The following is a 26299-nucleotide window of genomic DNA, read 5'->3' as shown; positions in this document are numbered from 1 at the left end:
TATTGGCCGAGGGGCGTGTTAAAAGCGGTTTTCCATTCATCCCCCTCTCGGATACGGACATGGAAGTAAGTGTCTTTTAAGTCTAATTTCGTAAAGACCTTACCTTGAGCCACGACGTTGAGTAGATCTCTGATGAGCGGGATGGGGTAGGCGTTGCTGGAGGAGACCGCATTGAGTCCCCTAAAGTCCGTGCACAGTCTTAGGCCCCCGTCTTTCTTTTTGACGAAAAGCACTGGCGCTGCGTGGGGGCTGTTAGCTGGGCGAATGAATCCTCTTTGAAGGTTCAGGTCTATGAACTTGTGGAGCTCTTCTCTTTCGTTAGGGCTCATGGGATATAGACGGCCCTTGGGCAGCGAGGCGCCCGATAATATTTCCACGGCACAGTCCGTCCTCCTGTGAGGAGGTAAAGTATTAGCTTCTTCCTCTGTGAAGGCTTGGGTGTACGCTCTGTATTGCTTGGGTATTTGGTTAATTTCTTCCTGGGTGAGGAGAGCAGGCTCAGTTATAGTAGGGTTAATACCCCAGTTTTGATTCCAACGATGATTTTTGCACGATTCATGGGTAAACGTGATGCTTCCCTCTGCCCAGTTGATATAAGGGTTATGATCGCATAACCACCGGCTTCCCAGGATCAAGGGGTATTTCGCCGTGGCACTAATGACGAATGATCTTACTTCCCAATGTTGCCCCATGCCGGTTATGACCGGAGTGGTTTCGGTAGTAACTGGATTCATGTTAGTGCCATCCATTTGCTCGAAAATTACAGGTATTTCCAGATCTTTCACAGGAAGCACTAGTCCGTTTACTAGAGCTGGTGCGATAATGTCTCTGGAGCAGCCCGAGTCAATTAGGGCTTGTATGCAGATGTGCATTTTCTTGTCAGGATTCACCAAAGTTACTGGTATGAAGAGAATGGACCCAGGGGGTCGGTTCGGAACCGGAACTGACTGAGGTTTGATCTGCCGTTTGGGTCCTTTTACGACAGATCCATTTCGTTTCCCGAGGCGGGGCTCTCTGGATTCTCCCCCCCCCCGTTAGGGCTGTCGGATCGTATTCCATAACTTCTTCCAATTCTAATCCTCTTTCGGGGGGGGGTTCCTCCTCGACGCTCCCCTACCTCTTGCGGTTCTCGGAGCTGGGGTAGGGCGCGGTGGCGCCGGGTAGGCTGCGGGGGATGGGCGTCTTAGCTGGAGCAGAGGTCTTTGCACAGGCCGATAAGGGCATTGCGCCGCAAAATGACCACTTTGGCCCCACTGCAGACACAACCCTTGTTGCCATCTAGCATCTCTTGCTCCACGAGTAGCATATCCAGCCCCCCGGCTTCCTCGGACGGGAGTGGAGGAGCGTCTTTGGCCCGTGGGTTGTTGGTGTTGTTCCACCAAACGAACTTCTAGCAGGCGATTTTCTACTTCGCAGGTTAATTGGATCCAACCTAACAGTGTAGGAGGGTTATCCTGCATGAGGGCTCTGTCCAACAATTTAGGGTTTAAACCCTGTTTGTATAAAATAATCTTGGTGGACTCTTCGCACCTTGGGCATTTGGCAGCGAGTTGTCGGAATTTTGTGGCATAGTCTCTAGCCGACATGCTGCCTTGCCTAATAGCCTGCAATTCAGTTCGGGCTCTAGTTTCTTCTAGGGGGTCTTCATATTGGGCTCGAATTGCATCCACTAGCCCTTGGAGTGTATCTAACTCAGGGGCCCCCACGTTATAAAGTCCCACATACCAATCGGCTGCTTTACCTTGGAGACGTGATCCCAGATGCTCTATTTGACTGGCCTCACTCCCGAAAAGATGCCCCCATCGATTGAAAAATTGTACTACTTGTACCAGGAAGAATCCCAATTTGGAAGGGTCTCCATCAAACGTAGCGTCCAGTTTGACCCATCCCATGGGAAGATCTTGTCTGGGAGCTGGTGCTGGCATTGGGTAGACATCGAGCGGAGCGAGTTTTAAAGGAGGCTGTCGCGGCGTTGGCGGTAGCTGTGGCGGAGGTTGCTGAGGGTAGGGTTGAGGTTGGTGCGGTAAAGGCGCTCCCGGAATCGGCTGGGGAGGTCCTCTCGGTGCCGGATGCACTGGTGCTGGACGGAAAGGTGTCGGCCGCCCCCGCGGTAGGCCTCCTGGAACTGGTTGAAGGGGAGTGGGAGCCGGCCGCAACGGAGGCGGGTGAGGAGAGATGGGTTGGAGAGGAACTGTATCCCCTCGCGGCCCCGGTGTCGGTAGAGGCCTACCCGCTCCTGGGACGACTGGTGGTGTGGTTCCTCCCAGTAGGCTTGGGGGCTGGTTCGCTTGTGTCGTGGGTGGTGGGACTATCGGGGAAGCTGGCTCTAGCGGTCGTCCTGGTTCTCCCCCTCCTCCTCCAGTCCCACTACCAGCCGGAGTGATAGGGCGATCGGGACGAGGGTCTTCCGGACACGGTTCTCCACCTCCCCCGTCGGCGCCGTCGTCTCCTGGTGTAACCGGTTGCTCGGGACGGGGTTCATCTGGACATGGATCTTCTGGGCAGGGTCCTTCCCCGGTGACAGAATCCTCGTCTCCCGTTTCTGGTGGCTGTTGCGGCCACAGTTGATTTTGCAGGTTAGACAAACTTTGGCTGATGTCAGGTAGACCAGCTGGTGGATCACGGCCTTTGTCCCCCGCCACTAGCACTGAAAGCAAGTGGACGGCATTTGCCAAACTTTCTTCCATATTTACGAGTCTGTTCTCCAACAGTTGCACTCTATCCGTGGTTTCCTCCTCCCGTAGTTCCGTGTACCCCACAGCTCCAGCAGTCTGTGAGGTCTGCATAGTTTCGGGCGGCAGTCCCGTGGTTAGCGTCTGTTGCCACGGCAAGGGTGCTTCTACCCCTTGTTCCTCTTGAGATCTCGCTGCTAAAACTCCTTTTGTCAGGCCAGTGATTGCTGATATTCCTGAATCGATGGCAATCGTTCGGCTCTGGAGCTGCACCCATTGGTGCTCACTTACATCTTGCTGCCCCGACCACGGGGTGACTTCCGCATAATCCCAACTCAGGGCGCCACGGCGGGACGTTTCCCATTCCGTTTGTTTGGTCGTCCTGTTCCAGAACAGCCACGGTTGGCCACCGGTTTGTTCGGGTATGGATTCCAAACTGCGTCGACTATCCAGCTGCAGCTGCGTGAACATCGTGCTGGCCCTCCGGTCCCTCGTTTCCCTTGGTCTTGCGCCCCACTGCGTCGGGGTGGGCAAGGAGAAAAGTGGTGCGGCTGTGGCTCTAGGCCGTGTATCAGCGCTGCTGGGAGCGAGGGTATAAATCGTTGTAACCGAGGAGCCGTCTCCTCGCGGTACAGGTTCTTGGGCTTCCAAACCTTGAGAGCCGGGAGAGGCATACGGGTCAAACAAAGGATCCCTGACTGGGACAGCTTTGGAGTCCGTTTGATCTGGCTTAGGCATTGGAAAAGGTGATTGGTAACAAAATGTCAGAACTGTGGCTAGATAATGTCCTTACTCCAGACTACCTCCTGCAATCAGACAACAGTCCATTGTTTCCAAAAGGCTTTTACTGGAAAATAGTTCATTATAGTCCACTAGCCTGAATGCAATATTCAGGATGGTACATATGCATTGTTACCAATGCCTAGCAAAGCATGAGGTACAAAGTAACAGATCACAGTAGGCCCAACCTCCCCCCATAGGGTCTCAAAACAACCCCTTTGAAGTCAGGATAGCGAAAGTTTCCCAAGGCCGGTTCTTAGTGGAACGTCGGTAGCCAAAACAATCCTCCTCTGTGAGATAGCTGCCTGGGAACCTTGGCACCTGTGAAGAGAGCACTTAAACACTGAAAGGATTAAAAATGGAGTCGGTTAAGCAAAGCAGTACAATACAGCATTCTGAACCTGACAAGGAGGGGGGCAGGCGCATGGCTGTTTGGCTCTGAGGTGCGGAGATCCGGTGTGAGTGGCCGCTCGGGGAGGAGAGCTGGATGATTGTGAGGAACGGGTCTCCCCAACAGATACCAACAATTCGCCTCGACTGCCCCGGGGAGAGTGGAGGCGGGGCTGGAGAAATGTTGCACCCCCAAGAAGACTGAGCCCGGGGCAACTGCCCCTCTTGCCCCCCTCACGCCATGCCACCGCACACATACACAGCGCTACAAACAGCAGAAGGGGGGGAGGGGAGTCTACAAATAGAAGACCAAAGACTTGGATCCCCAGGACAAGGTGTCTAAGTCACGTTGCAAGAGGCAGGTGAAAACAAGATCCAACTAAAAGAGGAATCTTTTTTGTGCACTACAGTTATCGCTTTTCTTTTTAAATAAAATATATATAAAATATTTATTTATGTCATTTTTAGTCCACCTTTCTCGCTGAGACTCAAGGCGGATTACGCAGCATGACATACTTGGTAGACCTCAAGGCCTGACCAGGCTCCTCCCTGGCACTGATGAACGTGGGAAGGATGGGCAGGAACCTGCCACTCAAAGCACCTGTTGCTTTGGGTTAAACCCAGCTCTGCATCCTTCTGAAGATTTGGGGCTATTTATTTATCAGTGTTTGCGCCTGTAGATGGATGCTGGACCCCGGCTTGTTGTGTGCTTCGCTGAGACACCCCTGCCCTGCAGGAAGCTTTTGGCTCTGGGACAGCAGGAAGGCACAGCCAGCCCCTGGCTCCAGCGAACGGGAGACCCCGTCAGTCAGGGGCAGCTCCCACAGAATGCAGAGCCGCTCCTGGGCATGGAAACACCTTGCTATGCCAGCATCAGCATCAGGCAATTCAAAAGCAGTTTGAGGCACCTTCTAACGGCCCTGTAAAGCGGGTGGATGGCCTCGGAACTCGGTCCTTTTGTACACGTGGCAACGGAAGAGTTCAAAGACCCTCGGGAAAGAGGAGGCCTCGCTGCCTTCCCTTGTACTAAGCAGCCACAGGAATCTGCTGCAGCGAGAACGAAGAGGAGCCAAGTGGTCTCTTGAAGGCCAGCCGCATTTTATCCCAGCAGGAGCGATGGTGAACTACAGCTCTTGGAAGCACACTTGGGGTCATACGGTGTCTGCCTTCAAGGGGCTACCCGGTGCCAGTCGCTCCCCTGTGGTGGCCGTCTGCAGGCGGATCGAAACAAGGCATCTTTACAATGACAAGGTGAAGGCAACAAAGGGCTTTTTCATCCATCCCGAGTGCTTTGGAGGGTCTCTAGCAGCATTTGTGTTTCTGGGTGAACATTGTGAATGCACGGCTGGCTGCAAGCAGGCAAGATTTCTAGGTTTAGGCTGGATGTGTCTTTGCCACCAGAGGCCGTGACCACACAGTCACATGCTCTCCGGTGCTGTGAACCTGCACGGAAACCTTTTGTGCGTTCCTCCGACACCATCTCACCTGCCATTCCCACTTGTGCCGCCAGAGGGCTCTGTGCCAGCTTTTTATTTCTTCATGTTTTCATTCTAACTTCATTTATATCCTGCCTTTCTCCAAAAAATGGTGACACCATTCTCCTCTCCTCCATTTCAGCCTCACAACAGCCCTGTGAGGTAGGTTATGCTGAGAGTGTGACTGGCCCAAAGTCACCTAGCAAGCTTCCATGGCAAAAAGGCAGGATTTTTTTCTGGGGAAAGAAGGGGTGGGACTCAGTGGTGGAACTCAGGATCACACAATGACGTCACTTTGGGTCAGCCGAACGCTGTCCCACTGTGTTCCAGCTGAAAAAATCCGGCATCTCCCAGATCTGAGTCCAACTCTCTGGATCTCGTATCACAACATAATTAAATGTTGGGCATGGAGTAAGGGTCACTGGATCGGAGGAGATATTTAGGAATCTCCTGCATTGTGCAGGGGGTTGGACTAGATGACCTTAGAGATCCCTTCCAACCCTGTGATTCTATGATTCTATATCAAATATAACATTCACTCTCGTTGGCCATCTACTCTGTTCATTACGATGTGTCTTTGTGTGTGTGTGTGTGTTGATTGAATTTTAATACTATTTTAAATTCTTTTAAAATGTTTAGATTTTCTGTTTTAATTATCTCTGCCTTGGGGACCCTATTTGGTGGCATATAAACGTTTTAAATTAAATAAATACTGCTATCGGGTTGTGACACTGTAACGACCAAGCCCAGCCCAAAACTCTCAGAGAGGCACGGAGGGAAAGGCGAGCCCGAGGGGCCGGATGCCACGGGAAATTGGCACCGGACCTTTCCAAACCCACACCTGCCTGCCTGCCTGCCTGCCTGGTGTGGACAAGCGCGCTTTGGCCATGATCTTTCGGGAACGCCGAGAGCGAAGTGGGTTGACCCCGCTGGATCGAGGGGACCCCTCGGGGGGGGGGGGGCTGGTGGACCGAGGATGAGGCTGGGCGGGGGCAGCGCGCCCGTCTGGAAAGGAAGGCGAGGCAAGAGGGCCGCGCGGGCGCACCCCCGGGGCAGAAGCGGGTTTTGCGGGCGCGTGCTTAAATCCCGACGCGTGGTGAATCCGTCTGAGGGGCCGAGGCGGGGCGATGGCCGAGCCCGGGGCCAGGCAGGCGCCTTCCCGTGTCTGCGCGCTCCGCTTCTGCGTGCAGGCGGCGACGGCGCAGGCTGCCCCGAGGTCGGAGGCGCCCGGCTGCCTTGCCTTCCTTCCCACCGGAGGCCGAGAAGCACCGCCGCCGGCCAGGCAGCCCCGCGCCCTCCTCCCCGGGCCAGGCCCGGAGGGAGAGCCTGCCCGCGCCCGCCCCGCCTCCCGGGGCCGCCTGGGTTGGGCAGCGGCCGGGGCTTGCGCGGGCTGAAAGGGCTCCTTGTCCCCGGCGGAGGCCGGCCTCGCCCCCCCGCCCGGCCCGTCGGGGCCGCAGGCACAGCCGCGCGGAGGGCGGGCGGGAGGGAGGGAGGGAAGGCAGGAGGGAGCGAGGCGGGCGGGCTGGCTGGCTGGCTGCGCAGCGGAGATGGCCGCCGGGCTGGAGAAGGTGCCCCTCGCCGCGGCAGGCCCGGAAGACCCCGAGCGCTGCCCGACGCCCCCCGTGAGTACCCGAGCGCTGCCCTCGCCTCCGGCGTGCCCCCAAGTCCCGCGCCTGCTGCCCGAGGGCCGCTTGGCTGAGCGCTCGTCTCAAGGGACGGGACGGGACGGGGAGCCGTGGCGCCTGGCGCGGCCCGTCGGGGCAGCCCGGCGCGCCAAGGCTCCCGCCGCGGGCCCTGCTGTAAAGGGAGGGGGACTGGCCCGCCTGCACTCGCCGGGTTTGCCTCCGTCGAAAGCGGCATCTTCTGCTCGGGGAAGGCAGTGGAGTGAGCAACCCGGAGCACGTCCCGCGTGCCTGCCCGGTTTTGTCTTCAAAAAGGCAGCGTTCCTCGGGGCATGTGCAGAGTGCCTGCGGAGCCCTGCAGGCGCCCCCGCGCCCCCCTCGGCTGCCCAAGTCAGTCAGGCGCGGCTCTTCGCGCTCCTCTTCCCCGGGGTCCCCGCAGGCTGCGACCTGCCGGACGGGGCAGCTGCTGGCCTCCCTCCCGCGCCGCTTTCCCCCTCGGGCTCTCCCCTCCTCCGGTTGCTTTTTGATGCGGGGCTCCTTTGGGTGTAGTTAGGCCCACGTTTCCAGGTCTGCGCGCTTGGCGGGGAAGGTGACATGCAAACAACAGGAAGAGAAAACGTGCGCGCTGGGGCTAAAGGGGAACATAAACGTGCATTTGTTGTCGACCGCACAGTTTGTGCAGGAGGACCCCCGAGGGTGTAGCACCACCAAGGCTTCCCCGGGGCAGCCGTCTTCCCAAAGGTGTGCTGCGGGCGGCTGGCCCGGAGCAGTCGTGTGCCAAGTCCATGGTGTGAAGCAGCCATAGGCTACTAGTCAAGCCTTTCCTGGCAGACGGCCACCCAGGAGGCCTGGTGGCTTAGTGCTGGATTTGAACCCAGAACTCCGGAGTGCCTCATACATTTGATTTGGGTGGGAGGCAGTTTTGATCTCACCACTCTACTTGGCATCTGAGAGGCAACTTTCTAGCATTGCCCATTTCAATTACTTGTGACTAGGGATCCAGAGGAGTTAGCCCTGTTAGTCTGTTGTAGCAAAATCGAAAAGAGTCCAGTAGCACCTTTAAGACTAACCAACTTTACTGTAGCATAAGCTTTCGAGAACCACAGCTCTCTTTGTCAGATGCACATCTGATGAAGAGAACTGTGATTCTCAAAAGCTTATGCTACAGTAAAGTTGGTTAGTCTTAAAGGTGCTACTGGACTCTTTTCGATTTTGTGACTAGGGAAAAGATGAGGCATCACCTTATAGGTTGTCAACAAGTGAAGAATCCCCCTTGCCAGAGATCTACGGTGGATGGGGCTTGATCCCTGTCTGTCCTTACAGCTCCTAGGAGAAGCACTTTGCTCCTGTCTAGGTACGTGCACGCACGCACGCACGCGCACACACGTTCCAAATATGTGCTGTCTGGTGCTGGGCAGCTCTTAGGATGTGGAGGGAGCAGAGAATTGGGCTCTCTTCTTCTGAATATAGTGTTTAGTGCCAAGTTGTATGGCACTAAGTTTGCTCCATGGATACTGGAAAGTGAGCTCTCCCTCCAAAATGGGGGGCCATGACTCCCTGTCTCCAACACCTGCACTCTCTCCTGCTACAGGCATATTCAGCTGTGATGGCAAAACCGTCTAGCACAGGGCGGCTGCTCAGGATCGGGGCCATGGCACTTATCGGTGGAGCCCTCCTGCTCCTCTTTGGGGCCATTGGAGCTTTTTACTACTGGAAGGTGAATGACAAAGAGGTAAGGGCCTAAGGAACCAAATCGAGTTCATTTGTTTGGGCCCAAAGCTGCCTCTGGCCCTTCCAAAGAGCAAAAAAAAGTGAAACATCTGCTTTGGACAATTATTTATGAAACCCCCAGAGGACCCTTAAACTGCCCTCCCCAGTCATCCAGACCCCAAACGAACCAGAAAGAGGATTCGGCTGGTTTGAAACAATATCCTGATTATTTATTTTTGCATCTGTTTCCATACAGGGATGCGATCTGTACAGTTGTGCTACAAAATATGATTCTAGTTAGTTTGGTTCTGCCTGGGGGGGGGGCAGGGGGCAGTCAGGGAACCAGAGGAGGGTACTGAAAATGGCTTTACACAGAAGGGATTACATCTGCACCCTTACTGGAGCATCTGCGTGTCCCACCCCAGACATACACACACATCGTCTCCCTGTGCCTGGGACTTTTGTCATATTGAAAATCACGTGGAGGTGACTGTGTACCTACACTTTTAGAAGTCGAGGGGCTCACCCCAGACAGTGGGTATATGTGCGGACGTCTCAAGGCGGGACCACTGGGCATGGTCCCACTTCCTTTTACGCAAGTTACAGCACAGACAGTTTTGATTGCCAGCAAAGGGCTTGTGCTGTTCAACATGAGACTGAAGTTGGTATAAGTATAGCTAGTAAATTCCGCTTCTGGTTTATCAGCACAGTCAGGAGAATATTTTCAAGAGTATTTGTGTCCTTTTTTTACAAGTCAGGAATCTTACAATCTGTTGTCCAACCTTGTTTTCTGAGCTAGCCTCCAGTCAAGAGGTGTATATTGCCCCTGCAGTGAGTATCTGCCAGGCCCCACTCTAATCCCGGGGGTATTTTCTGCCATACTGAGAAACGCCCAGTCTGTTTGGCTAAGAGTTCATTGTAACTTGAAAGCCTGCATACTCTGAACCAACCACCTTGGTGTACCACATATTAGATATCACCTTAATTATTTTCTGCTCATATTTTAAGGACTACTCTAAAGCCAAGTTCTTCAGGGCTGAGATGCGCTTTCGAAAACTGCCAGTCAAAATGTTTCCGTTTAGAAGGCAGAGTCGCTCCTTTTTCTGTCAGGTTCCATTTACAGTTCAGCCAGAAAACTTTCAACAAGGAACACAAGTACGCTTCAGATTTCTCCTTGGGAGTTTTGCCAAGCTCTTCAGGCGTTTTATTTTCTTGTCGTTCCGACATGGAGGTTTCTTCTCTCCTCTGCTTTCAGAGCCAGAGCTCGAGAGTACTGTAGGTATTTCTAGTCATAAAGGGAAGAACTTCATAAATCCTGCAAGTGTTCTCGCTCATTATCTTTGGCTCTTCCTTCCTCCAGAGGGTGGGATCTCTGGAGGTGTTTGGATAATACTCCATCCATTTTAAGCCCCAACCGTTTATAAACCAGAAACACTCCGTGACATATTTAAATTTGTGCAAGTGGTTACGAACAGAACCATCCGTATTTTAGTTCTGCTGTTTGAACTAACTGATTAATCAGTGATTGTATTCAAAGCACAATACCTTTAAACCGGCCTTGGACCCCAGAGGGAAGACCTCTCCAACACGCCTTCCCTGGACTTTCCTGGCATTGGTTCCTTTAAAACAGTTTTTTAGTTTCTTCTGTGCTACCACATTGCAGACAAAGTCTGAAATCTGTACCATGGAGAGGGGGGAACAAAGCCCTGTGACATTCACTGGGTGGTTCATCACAGGGCCAAGCTACAAGTGATGAATGATGCTTGAACGGCAAGTGGACAGACTCGCGTGTATTCCTCCCTGCTCACTTGCGCTCCACTTGCGCTTCACTTGATCACGTGCCGTTAAGTGTCATTCGTCGCTTGTAGCTTGGCTTACAGCGTCTCAGCCGAACTTACCTCCCGGGGTTACTGTGATTCCAGGCACACTGGCTCTCTCGCAGCACCCTGAGAATTGCACCACAGCAAAACTAGACCCCAGTCGATGCCACTTGGATGGTAGAATTACGGCACAATTACTATCTAAAAGGTGTTGCTTTGATTCCAGGCCTACAACGTTCACTACACAATGAGTATTAATGGAAAAGTACAAGAGGCATCAATGGAGATAGATGCAGGAAACAATCTGGAGATCTTTAAAACTGGAAGTGGAGGGGAAGAGGCGACTGAAGTTCATGATTTTCAGATCGTAAGTAAGGTGGCTTAAGGTGTCTGCCCCTCCCCACCCTGCAGGGGTGCCTGTGTGTCTTGGCTGTCTAGCAGCAGATCAGTTCTCATTCTAGAGAAACTCCCGGCTCCACATGGAGGTTGGTAACCCTATTGTCTGTCATTACTGATATGTTTGTAGAGAAGACGGGCTTTTTTACACAGGCTGTACTGTAATGAAATGGTTTAGAAAAATGCTTTGGTAAAGGGATAGGGACTGTGGCCTGTACTAAGTGTTCTGTCTGTTGCTCTAAGTATGCTCCTGCTAGGTGATCTCTGCATCATTTAAGATGTCATAACACTTATGCTTCGCCTCAGCTCTGTTTCAGATTTCTGCAAACCAAAAACCCATTGCATTGTTTATTAGACATCCCATTCTGTTGATTACACTTTTCACTCTGTAATCTGCCTTGCGTCTCAGTGAGAAAGGTGGATTATAAATAATGTAAATAACATGTGTATAGAGAGAGAGGCAGGCAGGCAGGCAGGCAAGCTTCCCGAGTCTCCAGGGATTCCCAGAATACAGTATACATGTATAATGCCACCATTCTAGAGTAATAGCGGGCAGTATATAGAGGCCTGTGTACGTAGTGAGGCTAGTGTTGTAGCTTCAGGAGCACAGATGGCATTTTCAAATGGTACATCTTGCAGTGCTGCCATGACTTAGGATGGATGTATTGCTGGAGCCTTGCAGAAGATCCAGGGATGTGCGGACCCTCGCTTGTAGTGCAGGTTGGCTGTTTCTGTTGGATCCTCTTCCACTCCCCTAAGTAACAGCAGTACTAATTGGCACAAGTTGTATGAAATAGGCACTGTTAGTAGCATGTGGGAATCTGTCACTAGTTTTTCATCAGTGAAAGAATGGATGCAAGCCGCCGCCCCCCCCCCCCCCCCAATGACCTGGTGTATGTTTGCATCTGTACTGGGTCTGATGTCATGTCTTACAGCCTCCAGTCCTTGGAAACTGTGACATCACCGCCCTTTGGGGATTAGCACTGTCCATCAGAGGATGGAATTGATAGCTTCTCCACCTAGAGACCCAGGATGACAATGAAAGGTTTTATAGAAAAATATTTCCTACACCATGTGAAGGAACCTTAGGAATGCTTCACACAGAGGTTTTCATTACTTGATAATATAACTTCATTATCAAGTGATGGCTGAGCAGGAAAAAATTTGCCACTGTGGTGCATTAGATTAGACTACTGCAATTCACTGTAGATGGTGCTTCCCTTGAAGACTGTCCAGAAGCTACCGTTGGTATAGAACTCTGCAACCAGAATTTCACAGGAGCAGGTCATAGGGACCATATCAGTTCAGTCTTGTTCCATCTACGTTGGCTCCCAATTTGCTTCCCGGCCCAATTCAAGGTACTGGTATTGACCTGTAAAGCCCCATATGGCTTGGCCCAGCGTTCCTGAAGGACCGTCTACTCCCATATGAACCTTGCTTCGGGTGCCTCTGCCAGCTGAGGCTAGATGGTGGCAACCTGAAAAAGGGCCTTCTCACTCATGCCACCAAAACTTTGGAACTCCCTCACCAAAGAGATTCACCTGTCCTCCTCTATTATTGTCTTCTGCCAATCAGTGAAGCCTTTTTTGTTTTGTTTGGCATTCCCTTACTAACTCTTATTAGCCCTCTTCCCTGTTTGTGTGTCCTTATATGTTTATATTTTATATGTTTATATTATGTTTTAAAATATTTTTATATATTTCTATGCTAAATGCTTTTTAATATCTCAAATCTTTTAAAATTTTGTTTTAACATCCACTACCTTGGAGGCCCTGAATTTGGTAGAACGGCGACACAGAGTGGGTAAATAAATAAAAGGGCTTGCGGCCATGAACGAGCCATCACGCATCAAGCTCAATAGGCAGAACTTCCACATTGGCCGCTTCCACATGGGCCGCTTAGTGGGACGGCCTGCCGATGGAGCTCTGGTGGGTCATGTCCCTCATTGCATACATCGTCATTTCCCATGCGTGAGGGGGGGTCATGATAATCCTGGTTTTTAAGCATTTTTTGTGAGACCTGTTTTGGTCGGTGTTTATTTTTAATGCAGGTTTTCCACACGATTATCCTACCATTTCACTGCATGCGGAGGCTTTTTTGTGCTTCAGAAGAGCCCTCTTACAAATCTCCAACCCCTCCTCTCGCCGTTAACCCTCCTTTAAACATCAGACATGCATCTGGCTCGCATGCACAATTGTATAATTTCCCCCTCCCTTTTTTTCCTTTTTTTAACGGTCCTTGCACTATTACGATATCTGTGTCTACAAAGGGAATCATACTGCAGTGCTTGCTACATTGGATCACTCAACAATTGGACTGTCAGTCTAGGAACAATAGAGGGAACGGAATGCCATTTCTGATTTTATTTTAAATACGGAATCACACAATCACACTACTCTACTGTTCACGTATTTATTAAACACTTTTGCATTTAAAACTGAGTGGGAAATCAACAGTAGAGAACAGAGCACTACGCATGCACAGTTTCTACAGAAGCTGAAAGACGGGACAATCCCGCATGTGCTTAAAACAAAAAAAACCAAAGGAAAGTTGGGTGGGGATGCGCCAATGTCATTTGTGACAAGGCGCAGATAAAGAACGTATTTTCTGTGTTGGGACCTTTTTTTCGCGACAAACACCCACAAAACCCACACGAGGACAATGCAAGTGAAAGGTGCATTCTCGAAGCGGATCAGGAAGACGCGGCTTAGGGGCAGGGAAAACCTGAAAAAATTGGAGCGTGGAAGCGGCCGTTGTCTAATGCCTCTAGCGTCTTCCTTTCTCCTTCTCACTGAACCACGACACAAAAGGCACCAGAATCTTTTAAGACGCTCTCTCCCAGGGGGCTGAGGAGGAGTTCCCTAGGGAGTTAAAACCAGTCTCTCCCAGCCTCCATGACCCAGCTGGACCTTCTCACATAGGCACAGGTAGGCCAAGAAGCTGGTTTTATGACGGCACCCGAAAGGCTAGAAGAACATCTGTTGATCCCTCACAGGATGTCAGTTGAAACACACACGTCCCAAGGAGACGGTGTCAGAGCAACTGCTGTGCTGCCCTGCCGGGTTCTTCCCTGAGAAGAGATGCTTTCCCAGGCAGGATTTGAAAGGTGACTCACAGGCCAGCCTGATCTCTAAAAGTCCTGCGAATGCACGTCCTTCTCATGCCAGCACCCATGACCCATCTTTTTATCCTGGTGCATTGGCAAGTGCCTACTTCCACTACATCAGAAACGAATCGCTGCCCAAGGCCTGCTTTTGGAGTATTTCTGTGCATAAGTAGTTTGTTTTCCAGCAGGCACACGATGCCTCGGGGCTCTTAAGTTAACCAAGATATGTCTTTCCAGGGCATCACAGGGATCCGTTTTGCTGGCGGAGAGAAATGCTACATTAAAGCTCAAGCTAAAACTCGGGTCCCTGAAGTCAATGCCATGACCAAAGAGAGCCTCTCCTTTGATCTGGTAGGTAGTCACCAAAATGATGCTTAGATTTTTTTAACATGTGAAAGACTGGGTGGCTTTGAGGAAAAGAGAAAAGGGTGCATGAGGAGGCCTGACAGGAAAGCCCGAGGCTGACGACCGATGAGAATGCTCTCCAGAGATGCTTCCAGAAGAGAAGCAGTATAGGCTGTCCAAAGGTGGCAAGAATTCTTTCCCTGCTGGTTCAGTCACCGTTAAATGCCTTGGAAAGCTGGCAGGCAAGAACATCCCATAATCTAAGGTACACTTCCTCTAACTATGGAAGCTCAATTGGACTTAGAACTGTGGGACTTGATATATTGGAGGCTTAACCTCCTACCTTGCTTGAGAAACTTGTAAGATTTTTAGTTTTTTTAATTATTCATTCATTCCTTTTAATTTTAGAGGTGATAGCAATGTTTCGTCTGGGGGTTTCGTTTTATATTTTATTTTGCTTTGTTTAAAACTCTGTATTTATATGTATATTTGTTTTGTCTAAAAGCCTGTGAGTTATGGAGACGCTCCCTGTTAATGTTTGTTCAATGAATCTCTTAGCTGCTGTTCATACTAACTTGCACTGTGCAGTCTGCCTTGGGCCTCAGTGAGAAAGACGGACTATAAATAAATAAGATAAAGGAAAGGGGGGGCTGGCTTTCTTCCAATATGCATGCAAAGCTTTTGGAAGGGGTTACCAAAGCAGGGATTTCCCCATCGTTCCCCTCCCCCGGCAGCCTGCTGTTTGTCTCCAAAATCTGAGTGTCAGAACACACCGCAGGGATGAACGGAACCAGCGAATTCTCTTCTCCCTTTTCCACTAGGCTTGCAGTGTCAGGGCCAAGCTAGAAGTGACGAATTACACTTGAAGGGCAAGTGAACATACTTACATGTATTCCTCCCTGTTCACTCGCACTCCACTTGTTGGACACTTGTCAGCTTCCCTCAAGTTTTGATGGGAAATGTAGGCAGCTTGGCGGAATGTCGGACAAGCGACAGTTGAAAAGTCCATTGGACAGCAGTCGGAGAGCCAAGCTGCAAGACCAGGACGCCTACATTTCCCATCAAAACTTGAAGGAAGCTGACAAGTGTCCAACCTGTGTCAGGCGTCACTTGTAGCCTGGCTCGTAGTTATCAAGTGGAGTGCTAGTGGAGCGCGAGTGAACAGGGAGGAATACACATGAGTCTGTTCATTTGCCATTCAAGTGTAATTCGTCACTTCTAGCTTGGCCCTCGGAGGGAGGAGAAGGTGATTTCATCCCATTCCCTGTAGTCCCTTCAGCCCATCTCCTGTGGCATATTTTGCTCGGGATTTTCAGGAGAAACAGCAGGCTGCTAGTGGAAGAGGTGGGGAAGGATTCACACCACCAAATTCCTTCCATGAGCGTTCCGCTGGGTCCAGCCCTTGTTTCTGTCAAGGGATATTTTCCATCTTCATCAAATTTATCTCACCCTTTTCAGAAATCATCTAAGCTAGGGCCCATCACCATAGATCGTTCCATAGACAGATCGTGCATTATGTGAGGGAAGAGCTTTCCTTTGGCCATCTTGAATCTACGATACTCAAGTTCTTCCCCACCTGGGAAGATGGAAAAAAACAGTTTCCTGGTCTGCAAAAAAGCCAATTGACATTTTGAGTTCCAAACTATTACCCGTTCTGAACTGGTTATGACACGGCAGCATTATGTGCAGTCTGGGATGCCACATTTTCAGAAAACTTATCAGGGAAACGAGGAATTTCTGTACGTTAAGTGTGTGAGAGAGGGGGAACGAACTGTGTTTGCCTGATAAAAAAATGAAAGTGTCTTGAAAGCTGCCTTGCAGGTGATGGAAAAGCAATTGTTGTTTACTGCCTGTGAGGGAAATGTGTAGAGTCTTCATCAGAGGTTTCTTCAGAATATGCTGGATAAACATCCATTAGAGGTTGGTTTAAAATGCAGGGACTTCTTCCTCAGAATACGGGGTTAGACTTTATTACTCCAGAGGTCCATTTGATGATGTTGCAAGAGATTTGGTTTGGGTACAGCTTCCATTTCCAATGTTGAGTTAATATGATAGCTCTGATTAAAAGTGTTGATCAGTAAAAGCAATTATATTGACCCAAAGTTGGAAATATAAGTTAAAAAGAGCCTTCGTTTTGAAGTGTACCCTAAAGGTTTTTCATTCTCAGCTTCAAAGCGATGCAGGAAAAGGGCAGTGATTGAAATAAAAACTTTAAAGGAGCCAAATCTTATTTCTACAGAAGAGGGTGGGCATTCCTTTGCAGGAGTTAGGCGGAATTGGTAAATGGGGGCAGGGATCCAGAGAGTAAAATCCTAAATGGCCTCTGTAGTAAAATCTTTGAGATTGATTTTGATACCTCTCTAGATCAATTTTATTTTGCCAAACAGTTTGCACGATACAGTTATTGATTTTGTAACTGGCTCTTCTGCTCTTCACTCCAGATTGAGATGGGGAAATACTTCATTTATATTCTCTTTCTATGGCTTTTGCTTTTTATATATATATAAAAACTCATGAAAGCTTTTTGGAAATAAAAATAGCCTAGTAGTGGAAAAACAAAAACACTGAATTGCTTCTAAACTCGAGATGAATCCCCTCCTGCTAGCTGCAGACACTCGTTTAATTGGCCATTTTATATTCAGTGTTCGCAATGATAAAATGTGAACCAGGACATTTACAATATAATCTTGCTTTTTTTTTTTACTATAAGAGCAAAAATTACCATAATGCAATGTTAAAGTTGCATAGTTAGTCAGAAAAGTCCTGAAATGAGAAAAGTAAAATGTTTTAAATGGCAGCATTCGATTGTCTAAGAGCCAAGCCACAAGTGCCGGATGACACTTGAACGGCAAGTGAACAGACTCACGTGTATTCCCCCCTATTCACTTGCGCTCCGCTTGATCACGTAGTGACATAGTGGATTACACGTGAGTCTGTTCACTTGCCGTTCAAGTGTCATTTGTCACTTGTGGCTTGGCTCAAAGTTGCCCATCTGTGGGCCAAGCTACAAGTGACGAATGACACTTGAACAGCAAGTGAACAGACTCACGTGTATTCCTCCCTGTTCACTTGCGCTCCACTTGCGCTCCACTTGGTCACCACTTGCCGTTCAAGTGTCATTCGTCACTTGTAGCTTGGCCCTCAGATTCCAGTTGGACACGTGGCAGAGCCCAGAAAACAAAGGATGAATGTCTTTGCAGGTTTGAAAAGAGGGGAGGGGGCACAGGTGGGGCTCAGGTATGCATCCTTGCTGGGATGGCCCAGGAATAATTCCATATAAGGTCACATAGGGGAGAATTGGGGGGGGGGTGTTGAGAGACGGGCAGCTGGAGTAAACAGTGGCATTTGTCAAGACATTCAGACATCACAAATGGGAAATGCTGTAGTACACGTCCCAAACTGGAAATGAAACTGTGGTCCAGATGGGGGCCTGGCTGTTGTAGTCAGGTGCTGAAAATGCTCATCATAGCAACAGGAGGTTCTGCTACGATGAAGGGACGCTGATCGATTATGGAAGGCCAGGCGCTGGCGGGGGGGGGGGGGCTTTATCTAGAACACCTGGCATTCCAACAAAACGGAGTGCAAGCCTTCCCTCTTTGCCTTTTCTTCTGTGATGGTCGGAGGTCTCTTGACTCACTTAGATGCAAAAACAAAGAAGAGAACAGGCCCCGGTGCCAAGGTGATGGGGGACAAGAACAAAATGGACAAAGCCTGGTAGCCCCACAGTCTTCCTTTTCATGTGCGCAGGATTCTTGGTCAGGGTTAACCTGTGCTTTGCTCCTGGTCTTGCCACGGAAGTGGTGATGTTTTGATGGCACCCAAAGCCATCAGAACATGATTACAGGATACATTCATTAAGGACAGCATTCCCCAGTACCACGTCCCTTCTGAGATCCCCGGTGTCTTCAAAGTGTTCCTGCTGCAACTCAGCACAATTTCTAAAGCGCATCGTATGGTGTGCAACATGCTTCCATAAAGAGTTAATAGTTGCAGCCTCTTTGCGAGGAAGCCCACATGCCTTTTGCCCAGCACCTTTTCCCTCAATAGAGTTAACTTCAATCCTTCCCTTAAGCTTAATGGAACCAGTCCCAGCTAATCCCACGTGCAACTGAAATTGAAAAGAGTGAAAATAACTTGAAATGGAAAATAGCTCTGTGTAAAGAACAGGTAGCGTCCCTTTCTTTGCCTGACCTGTGGCTATTTTTAGCACCTCGTTTCCGACACAAGGATTCTCGCTTGCTGCAGATTATGTAAGTTCTGATTTGAAGCTCTGCGTTTGACTTTCTGCTTTACAGGAAGATGAAATTTTGCCAGCTAAATTTGATGAAAACTCTCTTGTCTGGGTGGCTGCAGACCAGCCAATAAAGAACAACAATTTCCTGAGTCCCAAAATTTTAGAACTTTGTGGAGATCTTCAGATTTTCTGGCTTCGACCATCCTATACCAAAGGTAAATTTTCTCCCATAGGAAGAAGGCTTATTTTATGCCTTCCTTATAATGCCAACAGAAATGTGGGCTAAAACTGTATTACGTTTGTTTAGGATATTTTCTCCATCCTTCCTCCAAGGAGCATACAGCAGTTTCCCCTCCACGTCACTGTCACGACAACCCTATGAAGTAGGTCAGGTTAAGAGAGACTTACCCAAGGTCACCTGTTGCATTTCATGGCCAAATTCAAACCCAGGGGTCTCCCAAATCCTAGTCTGACACTCTAACCACTGCACCAAGCTGGCTGAGCTTGTAATTGCAATGGAGTTCAGTGGGAGGTCCTTTTACCCTTGAGCTGCCTTGTACTGAATTAGGACATTCACTCCACCAATCTTCAGCAGACATAACGTGGATCTAACCCGTGACATCGCCCCCAGCTTTTCAAAAAAGATATTTTTACTCAGCTTTGCTTCCAGACTGGGGACTCAAAGCAGCTTGCAGAGTAGAATGCACATAAAAATACTAGGGCCATTTTCTTACCAGCTGCGCAAAACCGTGCAAAATTCCCAGAATAACAGTGTCTTCCTGGCGTGATTTCCCGTCATGACTCCGGTTTGTGGTGCACCGGGAAATAATGATGGGAAATCGTGCCAGGAAGACGCTGTCATTCCAGGAGTTTTGCACGGCCAGTAAGAAGTGTGAAAATAAAACAAAAATATGCAATCCACCAGTTACACACACACACATACACACACCCGAGTTAAGGGTGCAGTTCTGGGTCTGACTCTGAAAAGGTTGAAGCGTACCTATGGGCTGGAGATGTCCAAGATTGTTCCCAGTCTTCCTTTATTGGAAAAGTGATGCAGAAACTGGGACCATTTTATGATCTGGGACCACCCCGTGATTTGAGCCCCCAACCACTGGGGACATCTAAGCCACACCTAAGCCACTGAGCTGCGCCTCCTCTGTGCTGCCGCTCATACGACGGGCCAGAAGGCCTGCAAGCTGTGTTGCCTGGCTTCTCTCTCTGGGGTTAATGTTGAGTCATAAGGGGTTCGGCCTGGATCCTGTGCGATTCACTCACGGCTCTTGAGCTCCTCACAGGAGTATCACAGGACGTAGAACATTTGAACATCTGACTTAGCCTGATGGGCCTATGAAATTCGGGTCAGATTCCCCGTGTGAGAAGTGGGTAGAATCCACGTCCCTGAGCAAAATACTCAAATGTCTGTTTGTACAGCTGGGCAGAGAAGAAAGAGAGAAGCGCTCAGGAGAAGACGCCAGGCCCAGTCGAATTCCAATCTGGACCAATTTGAAGCAGCAGCTGAGGAAGCGACCAGCAGGCCTCGTGCCCAGCAGAGGGCCCCGGAGCAGGAACGCCCCTCTAATGCTAGCAGGCCTTCTGGGAGAGACATCAGGCCAACCTTTAATCCAGACAATCCTTACCACGTGAGTACTGGTTAGCGGTGGACCCTCTCTTGGCAGTCGCTGGTCAGCTGTCCACCCCACCCACCCCAAGGACGTTTCCCTCCCCTCCTGGCCCCTTGTTGCCTCGGGCAGCTGAAAGTGAGCTGTTGCCTCCTCTCCTGGTGCTGGCAAGATGGCAGAACCCAGAGGGGAGACGCTGGCTGTCCTCTGAAGAGCAGTACTGAGGGAAATGCAGAATGGGCAGCCCTTCAGAGGCCCATTAGAAGGCAGAAGGCCTCCACTGAGTGCCATTTTTAAAGCACTTCCTGTGAAAACTGCCATGCGCTCTGCACATGCTCATTGGTTTAGAATTAATACCTGCTGGCTGTTAGACCAAGACTTTTACTAGAGATAGCTACTGCTTAAAAACATCGGCTGAACACATTGCACAGAATGAGTTTGTGGCAGCGAGTGAATAATGGAGGAAGTGTTATCCCTCTGTGATTTCTTTTCATGCACCGTCATGCTGCATGAGGAGTGGCACAAGGGGAAGCTGCCAGAGGACTTTGTGGCATCAGGAGACTCCGTCCGCAACTGCAGAAACAGATCCAGGCAAAGGAGCTCAATAGAGGCCCAGGCAACACAGGCCACGGATGCAGGGTTTGCGATTTGTCGCTTAAACCGTCCTCTCACTCCAATAAAGGGCTATTTTTTGGTCCAGTTTGTCTCCTTTGAATAAATCTGCTTCTGTGTCCACTGAGAGACTACTCTTCTGCAGCTCCCCCAACACCTTGCCTAGTGGACCAGGGTTGGGAGATGAAAGAGACACAGTCGGAAATCTGAAATGAGGGTCTTGCTTAGAAGATGATAACATCAACAACATTGGTTTTATATACCACCCTTCAGGACAACTTAACACCCACTCAGAGTGGTTTACAAAGTGTGTTGTCCCAACAATCACCCTGTGAGGTGGGTGAGGCTGAGAGAGCTGTGACTGACCCAAGGTCACCCAGCTGGCTACAAGTGAAGGAGTAGGGAATCAAATGCAGTTCTCCGGATTAGAGTCCTGCCACTCTTAACCACTGCACCAAACTAGCTCAGATGTTTGCGAAGGTGATTCTGGGGTGTTGACAACAACCGGGTAAGGTGAGGGGGGTGGTCCAGAATGTCAGGGAAGGGAAGCCCACCACACTCATTTGTCACGCTGGACTGGTGTCTTAGCTTTTCTTCAAGGCATTCGGGATAAGAATTAGTTTTGGATTTTCCCAGCGTTCCTGCGAGGAACATTATGCTGAGAGAAAGCGATTGGCTTAAGGTTATTTAGTGAGAGCCATGAACAAGCAGGGAGTTGAGGTCAGGCCTCTCTATTCCAAGTCTCACCCTCCAGCCATGGCAGCCCACTGGCTCCCCGCAGGTGGTGGGTTTGATTCATGCCTCTGAAGGCCATCTAGTTTAACCCTCTGGCTAAAGCACCCTTCACGCACACACAGGCGCACGCCACACAGATCTGGCCAGTGCCGGACTGTGCCCTGCAAACAGGAAATCCATGCACTGCAGAACGGCCACCCAAAATCCACCCACCCGAGGTCACCAGGAGGGGGGCTTTAAAAAGAGTTGTTTTGTGAGGTAAAACATAGTGGCTCCCAGGCAGGAGTTACTCTGCCAGTGGAGCTGACCGCAAGGACCGTGTGGCTGGTAATGTCTCTGCAGCATCCAGCTCCAGAACTGCTGGTGGGAAGGGAGGGACCCTTGGGCGGGGAAAGAAACTCCCTTTGTGATCCGCAGGGGCTACCACAGGAGAAGTAGAAACCGTCAGACAGACCTATATACGTAGCCTGTCCGGTCTTAAACTTACTCAGCTTCGTTCCTTCCAAAACTGTGTCAGGAAATCTATTCCAGAATTTCACTTGTCATAATTAAAAACCTTGGTAGAATCCAACCCGAGATAAGCAGACGTCGCCCCATTTTGATCTGAGTGGTAGAGTTACACACAATGCCATCCTAAGCAGAGATAAATCCTTCTAAGCCCATTAAACAAGGGTGCAAGTGAACTGGGTAATAGTGGGATCCATTCAGTGGATCCCAGTGGGATCTCGGGGCAAATTCTCACAGACGGCAGACTGACTTAGAAGTTTAGTATTAGACCTTCTCCCTCAGAGGAGGAAGCTATCAAAAAGATCCGCACCGCTGTGTGACTGTTCACTAAAACTACTTTAAGTGATTTCATTTAATAGCAGATAAAAGATACATGTGATTATAGTTAGGGCATTAGAATAATTTAATGAGAGCAGGTGCAATTTTGTCCAAGTCAGAGAACTAAAGACTGATGAAGGAATGGAAAGTCAGCAAGTGAAAAACCCGATCTATGAGTAATAACACAATATGGCGCCCTGCTGTTTTCTCTCTTGTCGAGGACGTTGTTCTCTCAGTGAAGAAGTTCAACAAAAAACTCTTCCCAGGGAGTTGATTGCAGAACAGTAATTCCAGAAAGCATGTCCATTATGACCCTTCTTTCCTAACATTTCATATGGACAAGGTAGTTCCACCCCCCCCCCCCACATTTCAATGTTCTGCCTAAGAGAGGTCCTCAGTTTCCCTTTAGCCAAGATATTATTTTTTTCCCCTCGTGATCAAGAGAAGGATAAAGCTCTCTGTTTTGCAGTCCCAGGTTCCTTAGCTTCACAAGTGTTCTTTCAACTGTGCTATTCTAAAGCATAAAGGAAGTTACTGGACCCATTTAATCAAAGATTAATCAAAGACTCCATTAGTCCTGCCGAATGCCTCTTAAGCAGCAGCAGGGCTGTAGATAACCCGGCTGTGTAATGTGGAAGAAGAGTTCCACGTGGGAGACAAAGGAACCATCCACAAGCAGGATTTATTGATACTAAATATTCCATTCTTAACAGTGCCGTCCTGAGAACGCTTCCCTGGGAGTAGGCCCCATTAAACCGACTTGAGTGAGATTCTCAGTAGACCTGCTTTCCTGCCGGCGTAGCTTTTGTGCATTTGTTCAAGACTCCTCCTCACAGAGGGTGGGCCTCTCACCCCTCTCTTCTGGTCTGCCAGGAAGTTCCCTGCATAAGCCCCTGTTCTCACACACTTGGAAGGAAGCCCTTATCCTGTCTCTTTGCCCCTTCCCACCTTTTGTCCCTCTTAAAACCACGGCGAACTGATAGGAGATATGACTCCAGGAATGTGGGTTAAGTCTGTGATGTAACCTCTTGAAACATAATTGTTCTGCAGTAATTGCATTGCTGAAGAAAGGAACCTCTTGCAAGAGAAGAGGGTCGTGCAGTCCCAAGCCCAGTTCTGACACAGCCTGGTGGTTCCTAGGTGCCCTTTGCTTTGTGGAGTTTGTATACTTCCTGTGTTTGCTGACCTCCGTTACCGGGATGAAAACTAAAGAACGGATCCTACCAGTGTTACCTGAAATAAAGGTTAAAAGGTCTCCTATAGCCACGCCTATAAACCTGCTCTTCAGTATCTGTTCCAAAGCCGCCTCAGCTGCTATCGCTCTGCCCCTGCACTTCCACCAGCTACTTTATCTCTGATTCTCTTTCTTTAAATACTCAGTGATATGCCATTAAATTTAAACCATCCCTTATTTTCTCTGTGTTGTATTTTCATACATTTGTACAGTCACACATACACCCTTTTTGTAAATTCTCTCTCAACTTTTTTCCTTATTCTGTTAATATTTGCCTTTCCACACTGGCCTTTATTGTAAGGTTGTATTTTTATTTGTTTAGAAAAGGTACTCTTATATAAATTGTTAATTGTGTAATGTTAAAAATAATGAATTGAAGTTCCTGTTGGAATAAATGCAATTCAAGAGTACCTCATTCTGTGCTGGGTTGTGACCACAGATTATTTTGTCCTTGAAAAAAAAAACAAGGATAAGTAAATGTTGTATTATCTAAACTGCACTTGTATTTTAAATTTCAGCAGCTAGAAGGAGGTGAAGGAATGACCTTTGACCCTCGGCTAGATCACGAAGGAGTCTGTTGCATTGAGTGCCGGCGGAGCTACACACACTGCCAGCGGATCTGTGAACCTCTCCTGGGCTACTACCCCTGGCCTTACAATTACCAAGGGTGCCGCTCTGCCTGCCGCCTCATCATGCCCTGCAGCTGGTGGGTGGCCCGCATCTTGGGAGTTGTATGAAGGAGCCCTTGGAACAGAAGTGGAAACCACAACCAAAGGATCATTACACATCTCTCCTTGTGTGGATGTTTATGTGTTAATCTATCAAAAAATGAATGTTAGCCATTGTAGATGTATATAAATTTAAATCCTCTAGGTAATATTTCACTAGTTTGACAAAAGAGAGTATAACTTGGGGAAATTAACTTTTTAACAAACCATACTCTCTTCAACCTTGCTGGAAAGTGAAATAAAAATGTCTCAAATCTGAAACAGATGAACCTTTTTGTTTATGAATTCAGTCTCACAGCATAAAAGCTTGCTTAGAAATTGAAATGCAGCCTCTCCTAAGGAATCCTTCTGCTTTGAAATAGTTGTGGGGAAACGTCCAATTAGATCCCCCTGCTTTTGGCAATACCTTTCAATTATGTAGCGCTTGCCAAATAAAATCCTAAGCAAAGCTGCTCTCTGTTGCTATTCACAAGGAACCCCTAAGCCATTATGAAACTGTTAGGAACCAATTGTTGCTCCTCTTGGCCACTGAGTTGACCCAGGAGGGGAGGAGGTGGACCAAAGAATAAGTGCACGGTCGGAAGCCAAACCTGAGGCTGTTGAATGACGCGGGCTCTTCAGGGCGATCGGAACATCAGTGTAACTTGAGCCACTCTCTTTCGACTGCATCACTACCAAGTGCCAGTCCTACAAAAACTTAGAGCAGAGTAGTAACAGAACAGTTTTAATAGCCTCAGAGTACATTCTAATTGCAGAAAGTGCTAGAACCCGTACTATGCTTGATTAATATACATGGAAAAAAATCTGAAGCCAATTTGGGAGTATCGATGGCCATCAGTGAGCAATCTTGTACTCATGCTCTCCCATTAACTTTGGGATGGGTAACTATTGTGGTCTGAACAGACACTGATCAATTATGGGAAGAGGGAAGAAAGATACAAAAATGCACTAAGAAGTTGCAAGCAGATAGCTTAAACATTCCTAGTTTTTAAATTAGTTTTGTAACTTTATCCTGACTTAAATCTGCAAACTTTGTCTCAGTTGCAAAAGGCCTTTGGGAAAAATCAGTGTTTTGTTCAAGCAGGTAGAAGGGAAAGAGACACAACTGGGACACGTCAGACCATAGCTGGGTAGAGTAATTTATTCCAATTATCTTTATGAAAAGAAGAGCAGGAGTTATAGCTGTTCAGATTCACAGCATGGAAAATATTAAATTGCAAGGCAGAGGGATCACAAAAGCCCCGTTTCTGAATCACAGGTCTGTACAGTCTGGGTTCCCTCCCCCCCCCCCCAAATACGAAGTTTCATTGGTGAATCCAAAGTGAGAGGACATCTGAACCAAACATTTAGTTGTTAAAGAGACCTTATGCCTTGTTGCCTTGTTCGGGGCCTCACAGAAATCAGTTGTTGAGTCTTAACTGCAGGAGAGCCTGTCGAACTATTTAGATTCCTGTATCATCCTTTCCCAACATTCAAATCTAACCAACCATTTAAAAAAAATAACAATATAAAATAAAACTATACCACCATCTTAAAAGACAGCCCTTGCAGGGAATTCCTACAATATTTCTGGAATGCGTTCCTGCTCCCAACTCTGACGAAAGGACTTTTCTTGCTGAAAGACTGAGTATAAACCTAGAAACAGAGATCCAAGGATTCCAAGGGCCATCTAATCTGACCCCCTGCACAATGCAGGAAATTCTCAGCTCCCCCACCAGTGACCCCTGCTCAATGGCAATAGGAAGGCAAAAAAAACCCAGGCTCCCTGACCAATCTGTCCTGGAGGAAAATCCCTTCCTGACCACAGAGTGGCAACGGGCATTACCTTGGGCACGTAAGAAAGAGCCACAAGAGCCCAGACTTCTCTCTAACGCTGGGAAAGGGCATCTGAATGAGAGAAGGAACCACAGCACAGAAGTTGTACTATTTTGTCTGCTGTTTCCTCTGCCAAGAGAAGCCAACCAAGTTCTTCTATTTGAACAGCTTTCAGATT

At 48.9% G+C, this 26299-nt stretch overlaps 1 protein-coding gene across 2 annotated transcripts; it reads left to right on the top strand.

Annotated features, from left to right (window-relative positions):
• The first annotated feature begins 6159 nt into the window (after nt 1-6159).
• On the top strand, nt 6160-24567 carry CNMD (chondromodulin). 2 transcript variants are annotated; one of them, XM_054974139.1, is made up of 7 exons: nt 6160-6232; nt 8531-8671; nt 10696-10836; nt 14209-14322; nt 18612-18765; nt 19985-20193; nt 24097-24567. In XM_054974139.1, the coding sequence occupies exons 2-7, from the start codon at nt 8546-8548 to the stop codon at nt 24313-24315; spliced, it is 963 nt and encodes a 320-aa protein (XP_054830114.1). In that variant the 5' UTR covers nt 6160-6232; nt 8531-8545; the 3' UTR covers nt 24316-24567. The 2 variants fall into 2 exon arrangements, with proteins under 2 accessions (XP_054830114.1, XP_054830113.1); XM_054974138.1 differs by lacking the exon at nt 6160-6232 and adding an exon at nt 6841-6939.
• The last annotated feature ends 1732 nt before the right edge of the window (nt 24568-26299 follow it).

Source organism: Eublepharis macularius, chromosome 3, assembly GCF_028583425.1.
Source record: "Eublepharis macularius isolate TG4126 chromosome 3, MPM_Emac_v1.0, whole genome shotgun sequence".
Taxonomy (NCBI): Eukaryota; Metazoa; Chordata; class Lepidosauria; order Squamata; family Eublepharidae; genus Eublepharis; species Eublepharis macularius.
Note: the sequence above shows the minus strand (reverse complement) of the source record. Positions and strands in the feature narration are given on the sequence as shown.